The 7,570-nt window shown below is 41.1% G+C and overlaps 1 protein-coding gene across 1 annotated transcript; it reads left to right on the top strand.

Annotated features, from left to right (window-relative positions):
• The first annotated feature begins 949 nt into the window (after positions 1 to 949).
• LOC120959549 (uncharacterized) lies at positions 950 to 5,709 on the top strand. Its single transcript, XM_040383011.2, has 5 exons — positions 950 to 1,755; positions 1,829 to 2,675; positions 2,743 to 3,579; positions 3,650 to 4,528; positions 4,597 to 5,709. The coding sequence occupies exons 1-5, from the start codon at positions 1,500 to 1,502 to the stop codon at positions 5,207 to 5,209; spliced, it is 3,432 nt and encodes a 1,143-aa protein (XP_040238945.2). The 5' UTR covers positions 950 to 1,499; the 3' UTR covers positions 5,210 to 5,709.
• The last annotated feature ends 1,861 nt before the right edge of the window (positions 5,710 to 7,570 follow it).

The following is a 7,570-nucleotide window of genomic DNA, read 5'->3' as shown; positions in this document are numbered from 1 at the left end:
ATGTGGAACAACCGTAGTCGTTCAACGCCGGCCTTATCCATAAACGCAGAAGTTGGCTTGCTTTGCGACCATGAAACCAAATTCCACAAAAAGCGGCAAAGAGCCGCTATCTATATAGCAACGAGCTGCATGCGGTTCGTGAGCTATCGCTGCACTAACGCCGCCCAAACTAAATGGTGTACCCATGAGAGGATTATCAGCTTAGAGACATATGTTTCCAAAAGTCTTAAAGTCGCTATTGAAAAAAAATCCATCTCCAATCACAAAAGAGAAAAAAACACATCGCGGTGATAACACGATTCGTGGCGTACAAGACTGATCCCGATTGGCTGAGCTACTAAACCGAGCTCTCTCAAATCGTGTGCTGATAAGCTTAAGCTGCTGAGAAACTATGTTCATCCATCTATATGAGAGTAACACTTGGTTTTAAAAAATAAAATCATTAAGTCGCAGTAGTCAGTAAAAAAAGGGTGGAGCTACGCAGAAGAGAGTGAATTGCTTGACTGATCCAAGTCGCAGAAATGGAATGAAATGTGAGTGCGTGTAAAACGAATAAGCATCAATTGGAATGAATCCAAAATGAACAAAAATACATTGCAACCCTGTTGCAAGGTACTCATTGCAAATTTATGTAGCAAAGTGAAGTGTTCAACAGAATATGTTCAGCTTAACTCGTACTGTTAGCCTGTACTGTTTTCACTCTCATTCTCTGCAACCCTGGTTGCAACCCTCAGCAGAACGTTTTGCAGTGAGACGAAAAAGAGAGAGAGAGAGAGCATATAGAGCCGCGCGGCATCGTCTCTGGGGATCAGAAGAGAAGATCAATCGATCCACTGATCGAAAGCCACCGCAACGCTCTAACCGCTCTCTTAGCTTGTACTGTGCTCTCCGTAGAAAGCCAGCGCGGAATACCAGCGCTAAAAGTGTTAATATACAGTTGCAAAGAGACCGGCGATTAAGGTGCACGCTTTTCTAATTAGATTTACACTTAAGTGTCAGAATTCAGAACTTTAGTGAATATAATTCCCAAAACCTAATAGTACCAGTGCTAATTTACATTACCTGTGATGTTTTCAGACATTAATTGTTCGTTAAAGACACGCGTTAATGTGAACTGCGAGGTATTGTCAGACACAATTATCAGCACGTTCGGAAATACGTTCTTGTTACAAAGTCGTGTATTAACAATGTTGCACGTTGCTTATCACTGCCTTAACTGCTTTGTTGCAGCGAACCGTTACAGCTGTTAGCTGTTGCTGATGAATTGCATAATACGAGTAGCTTGATCCTCTGCTCTTGGAGTCGGGCCAATGATCTAATGGTTTTTGAAGAAGATCATCGATGCTGGTTTGACGCACAATAGCAGGATTAACGCAGGGTCGAATTCGTCATTAAATGTTGGATATTATGAGTTTCAACAATTAAATGTTTTCCAGAATACATAAATCTCCGTCTTGCTAATCGTTAATTCTAATGATCTATCAATTGCACGTTTTGCAATGATAATGTATTCACGCCAGTTACGTTGCATTTGCCTATTGTTGAGTGCTTTTTGTTTCGTACCTGTCCTGCTTGGTCATAAACTACCCTTGACGTGTGGAAGAATCGCGACACAAACCATTCCCCTGATACGGAAAGGAATCAGTGCAGTGGATGGACAATGGCCCTGGCATGCAGCCATCTTTCATCGAAAGAACAACACGATGGAGTATGCTTGCGGTGGATCCATCATCGATCAATCGATCATTCTTACGGGTATGCGGATCAAGTACTGTGATTTGTGTGTTACCTTTAACAATCAGATAATGAATTACATGTTTATTTCAAGCGGCTCATTGTGTTACGTCCATGCACGGTGTCTTACATAAAAGTAAGCTGACGGTACATGTAGGTCGCATTCACCTCCAAGAAGTGTCTGAACACACGCAGGAACATTTGGTTGGGGATGTGATACTACACCCTCACTACTCGATGGGCAGTATTGCTAACGATATTGCACTGATCAAGCTAGCGATCAATATAACGATGTCGAAGCACGTACAACCCGTCTGCCTGTGGACAATGAGTGACTCGGAGGAACCGATCGTCAATAGAAACGGTACGATCGTTGGATTTGGCTTCGCAGAGCAGGATAAAGTATCGGACACTCTGAGAACAGCATCGATCAGAGTCGTTGATACTGTGACGTGTCTTGCAAGTGACCGGAGCTTGTTTGGCACTCATCTAACCCCAGAGATGTTCTGCGGCATTGGTGGACCAGGAGTGAGTGCGTGCAATGGCGATAGTGGTGGCGGGATGGTGTTCGAGATCGGTGGCAGATGGTTTGTGCGTGGTATTGTATCTTTCACTCGATCACGTGCAAGTGACAACGTTTGCGATGGTAAAAGTCACACTGCCTATACCGATGTGGCGAAGTATATCGCATGGATTACGAATGTGCTTCCACGGATGCTACATTACCCCATCAATCTGCATATAATCGATTACGAGGAAAAGCTTCGGCTGTTTAACTTCACTACATGTGGCATCATACCAGATCTGGAGTATTTACCTTGGCATGGCTTCATCGGGATTACTACCGAGGGTGTGTTCATTGCCAGATGTATCGTCACACTCATAGCCGAATGGTACGTTGTTTGTCCGGCACATTGCTTTGCATCTGATGATCCAAGAGTGTGAGTAGATCATATCGGGACACCTTTATTGTTAACAATTCTGTTAATAAATCGTTAATTTCTATAGATTGGAGATACATGTCGGCCGTAACTACTCGGTCCAAACATCCCAACAAGTCCTGCACATTGAAAGTGTCACTATCCATCCGCATTACTACAACAATAATTTTGTAGACAATATAGCTCTGATTCAGCTAAGTACACCTGCAAACACGTCCCATTGGAGTATAACGCCAATCTGTGTAGCCGTTACACCAGATCTTCAATGTAATCATTCTTTGAACCTTACCGTGTCCACTAGCAAAGAACCTCAGCAATCAGTGAAAAGCGTGGATGTGAGCGTTTTAAGTGATTCTATATGCATAGAAAAATATGGCAGATTTGGTATAAATCCTACTCTCGCCAACAAACGGTTCTGCGCTCAAACCCACCAACCGTGTAACTTCTCATTTATCGCAGAAAAATATACTCCCCACATTTCGGGTGCTATTCTACAGCAAACCCGAACATTTGCCGGTGAAACGCACTCCCAACACTTTCTAATTGGATTTGATCTAATGGGTAGACATTGTGATCTAAATATGCCACCTATTTACCTTAATGCTAGTGCATATATGGATTGGATTCTGTACAATATGAAACTTCCTGTTCAGAATGTCACGCACATAGACATGGAGACCGATTGGTCTAAACTGCTGCAGGGACCGGACTCGGAGAAACTGCGTCTGTTCAACATGACTACCTGTGGGATCCAAGCATATAATTATACAATGACGTCGTATCCCTGGACTGGTAGGATAGCAATTTATGATAAATCTACATGTAGAGTAATTGGCTTTGTTGTGCTAATTAGTGAATGGTATGCCTTGGCTTCGGCAAGTATAATGACAAACTTAACATTTATGTAAGTAACAGTATGAGACAAATCATGAATGTTGAACTCATCGGTGATGTAAAATATGAATTCTTTTCAGGCGTTTTATAATTCTAGGAGGAGGAAAATTGAGTTCAAAATGTAATGTAACCACCTATAGCCTAGAGAATCAAGTTATAGAAATCAAAACTGTCTATTTTTCTCCGGATTTCAACAGAAACACAGGTCAAAATGGCATAGCCTTGATAGAATTCTGGCAACCAGCCGACATATCTAACCCATACATCAGACCTATCTGTCTACCCTTCGCTGAAAGCATGCAAAACATCAAACTTAACCAATTTGTTGCACTAGCAAGTGATAGTTTAAGCAAACAGTTTTCGAATGTGAGAAGAACTAATTTTACCTTGATCAATATGGCAACCTGCCGGCAACGGTGTGAACAGGAAGGCATTCTGTTGAATCCAGCAGATGTTACGCTATGCGCAATCCATAGAAATGCTGAAGACAAAAAGTGGAACAAAATATCAACGGGTAGTTCTTTGCAAGCGAGGTTGGATTTTGCCGGACAAAAGCGCTTCTTTTTACGTGGATTGCACTTTCGCCGCAAAGGGCAGTACGAAAAGAACGACCATTTGGGTAATCCGGTATATTTGTTTGAGGACATCTATCGCTACCTTGGATGGATTCTGAGCATTGTGAGCATTAGGAAAGAAAATGATACCTTCCTGGAGCCGGTCAACACTTTGGCACTGAGGTCTGAGATAGTGATATCTCCTCCAGTGAAGCAGTATAAAAAACGAAGGATGTTCAATTTCAGCACCTGTGGGATAACAGAAAACGTGTCAAATAGGATACATCCATGGTTAGGAAAATTACGTTCCAATGCTCCATCTTTCGATGTCATTGAGTGTACAGTAATTTTAATCAGTGAATGGTATGTCATAGGCACGGCACGATCGGTCTCTAACGACACAGAGTATGTACGACTTTGCTATTCAATAAGTAACTATGTAGAACCATAACATTGATATTGATTTATTGCAGAAAGATGATAGAATTGGGATTCAACACGCTCTCTGAAGATGTCCAGAAAATCGCGATTGGGCAGATCACGGTTCATCACCTTTACGAAGCACACACACAGATGCACGATATGGCACTGATCCGGTTGGCAAGATCCGCGATAATAACCGAACTGAGCGTGGTACCCATTTGCCTGCCCATCCTGGAAGACGTTCGCAGCTATACCAAGGACAATTTGGCAACGTTCCGACTAGTTCCAGATTATGAAACTGACAAATTAGATGAGGTTTTCAGCTGCCTCGAAGGCTTCTCATTGCTAAGAATGAACCTTTCCGATACCTTTAGATTTGTTACGTACTGTTGCATGTGGCGAAACTTAACTCCCTGCACTGATAATCTTTATTGTCTTACGAAATGTGGTCTACCATTGTACACTGTTCAAACGTTCGCCGGTAAGGAGCGATACTTTTTGCGCGGTATGGCATGGCACAATCATGAGCATTTTGATTACGACCAAATCACTATTTATGCAAGTACTGATGAATATTTAACTTGGATAGTCGAGAATATGAATGAGACTTTGCGTACTCCCGTGCTGCCTTCTGACTTGAATGAGCGATTAGTCTTTAGTTAATGTCAGTAGAACGCCAGTAGAAAACTGCGAGATAGAAAGAAGATGAAATGGTACAGAAGACAAAATAAAACGATAAAATTCTTCTTATTACACTGACCATTTTGCTACGGCTTGTGAAGCATTTATTATACAGATATAAAATCAAGATGCAAACGAGACTGTACGAGTTGACGACTGTACTATGAGATTGCCCCAAAACCACTGATTAGTTCATACAAAAAAGACACAGGACATTCTCTTATGCTGCAGCGTTTCCAATCCAAACAATAAATATCTCGTCCGGTAGGATGGACAATCTAAACGGATAAACCAGGGCAGACGATAGTACACAATTTTCGTAACTTTTCTATGTATATCCTCAATGCTGTTAATTCTATTCTGTTGTAGTGGACACTAGATAATACACAAAAATTCAAGTAAAGGATAAACAATTTAACAGTACAACGATTCAAGACAAAACAAATCGATGAATGATTTGAATACACGTATTCCGAAACCTAGAGAGTGTAGAGCTTTGGTGACTATTCTATCATGATGACTTTGGAATGTTAGTGTGTCGTCAAAAATAACGCCTAAATCGGGAGTATCATTAGAAAGACGTAAAATAGAGTCCGATAGATTAAGCTACAGGCTATAGGCAAGAGAAAGATGCAAATTCTTTAGGTACATGTGACAAATGTTCGCAAAAAAGTTAACAATATTTGTAGCTGTTTTATTTAAACTTTTCTATTGTCATATTTTGGTATACTTCATTCCTAACAATCATTTGTCACTAATATATTCTTAACAACCTCCAAAACATATTATTCACAAATTGAATTATTCCCCCTATGAAGTTTGACCATGTTCCATAATGCGTTACGATTAAAGTGATTACTAAACAAGCTATAAAAGCGATTCAACAATTCCGCATGGTTCATAACATTTATGTTTGAGCGTATCACTTCTGTCGCTTTGCTGAGGGTTAAGTAAAATCGGAAAACAACAGTGGAACAAACCATACGATATCGCTCTTTTATCGTTCTGTAGCTTTGAAAATGGCACCATTTCGTGAATGTGTGCCGTTCGCTTCGTAGGAAGCGTTCGATCAGGACGATATTTCAAATCGTCATTTTCACCACAATCCAGCCAAAATTTATGAAACAAAGCCAGCCAACCCGTAATGGTGTCTGAAGTGTTTGGAGTGTCGTGTGCGAGCTTCAAACTTCCGTTTACACAGTGGAGAGTAGCGGGCTGTCGGGCAATGTCATGGCACGAGTTTGGATTGAAGCTGGAATAGCCCAAGGCCATAAATTTGTCTCGTTGCTTCGACAGTCGGACGATTTGGTTTGGCGTTGGTTGCTTTATCGGCATCGATCCAAACGACAGTGACTTTACTAGTTAAAATGTGGCGTTTAGAAAAGCGAGAACAACCCACCACCAGGCAGACAGTGCCTCAATCGTTGCTCAAATACAGATGTTCGATTGTCAACAACTTTATTTAGAATTTATGTTTCTCCGAGGTTACACACATGCTGTCCTTTCTGACTTGAGTTGCTTACAGGGATGGAATTGAATTGCACGAAGGAAGGGTGGTACAGGGGAAAGATTTGTGGTGTCTGTTGTATTCGTCACACGCAAGCGAACAGCATCCTGATTTGTTTTCTTCCTTTTTTCAATGGAAACGATCAACCAACAACAGAAAAAGAAACGGTCACAGCTGGCAACGAGTTTCTCCTATGACCTCGACCAACGTACAGTTTTAAATTCCTTAGTATGGATACGGAGGGCAATATGTGCATTAACTGAACCGTTTGCATGAACTGTTTGGGGCAACGGATAAACTGTTTCTGTTCTGCTGAACGTCATCAAATAAACATGATATCCGGAGTCTCCAATTGGCCTATCTCAACATTTTTCATTCGGAAAGACTGTAATGTGATGGTTCTGTTCAATTAATTTTGTTTGTAGTATCTGTTGCTATTGGTTACAAACAAATGTATAAATCCTTGGAGGTTAAAGTAGGTGTGAGCAAACTATAGTGAATCTATAGGTAACTGTTGTAAAACTATAACCTACTGATGCTTCTATTTGCACAGAGAGTTTAAATGGCAGTTAATATGTGTGCCTAAAGTCGATCAACTTCTTCAGTATGCTTGAGAAAAGTGATTCCTTTAAAATAGCAGGTATTAAATGCTGAACAAATACAGTAAGTTGGGGGTTGTTTGTCTTTCCTGTTGAGCAAAGTTCCAATGCCCGAACCTGCCGGATACTTTTCTTGTTTCGTATCGCACTGCCACTCGTCTGACGTCCTAAAGGTAAGCTAATAGCTTTATTTCACTTACCTTAGCTCATCAACCAAGCCGATTTTAAGGATGATTA

Source organism: Anopheles coluzzii, chromosome 3 (genome assembly GCF_943734685.1).
Source record: "Anopheles coluzzii chromosome 3, AcolN3, whole genome shotgun sequence".
Classification (NCBI taxonomy): Eukaryota; Metazoa; Arthropoda; class Insecta; order Diptera; family Culicidae; genus Anopheles; species Anopheles coluzzii.
This window is presented reverse-complemented; position numbering and strand designations above follow the sequence as displayed.

Bases quoted from the DNA above. Each gene is read 5' to 3' on its own strand.
- LOC120959549 (XM_040383011.2), top strand. From the start codon at position 1,500: ATGATAATGTATTCACGCCAGTTACGTTGCATTTGCCTATTGTTGAGT. The intron at 2,676-2,742 runs GTGAGTAGATCA...TAATTTCTATAG, and splicing joins GCATCTGATGATCCAAGAGT to ATTGGAGATACATGTCGGCC. The intron at 3,580-3,649 runs GTAAGTAACAGT...AATTCTTTTCAG, and splicing joins ATGACAAACTTAACATTTAT to GCGTTTTATAATTCTAGGAG.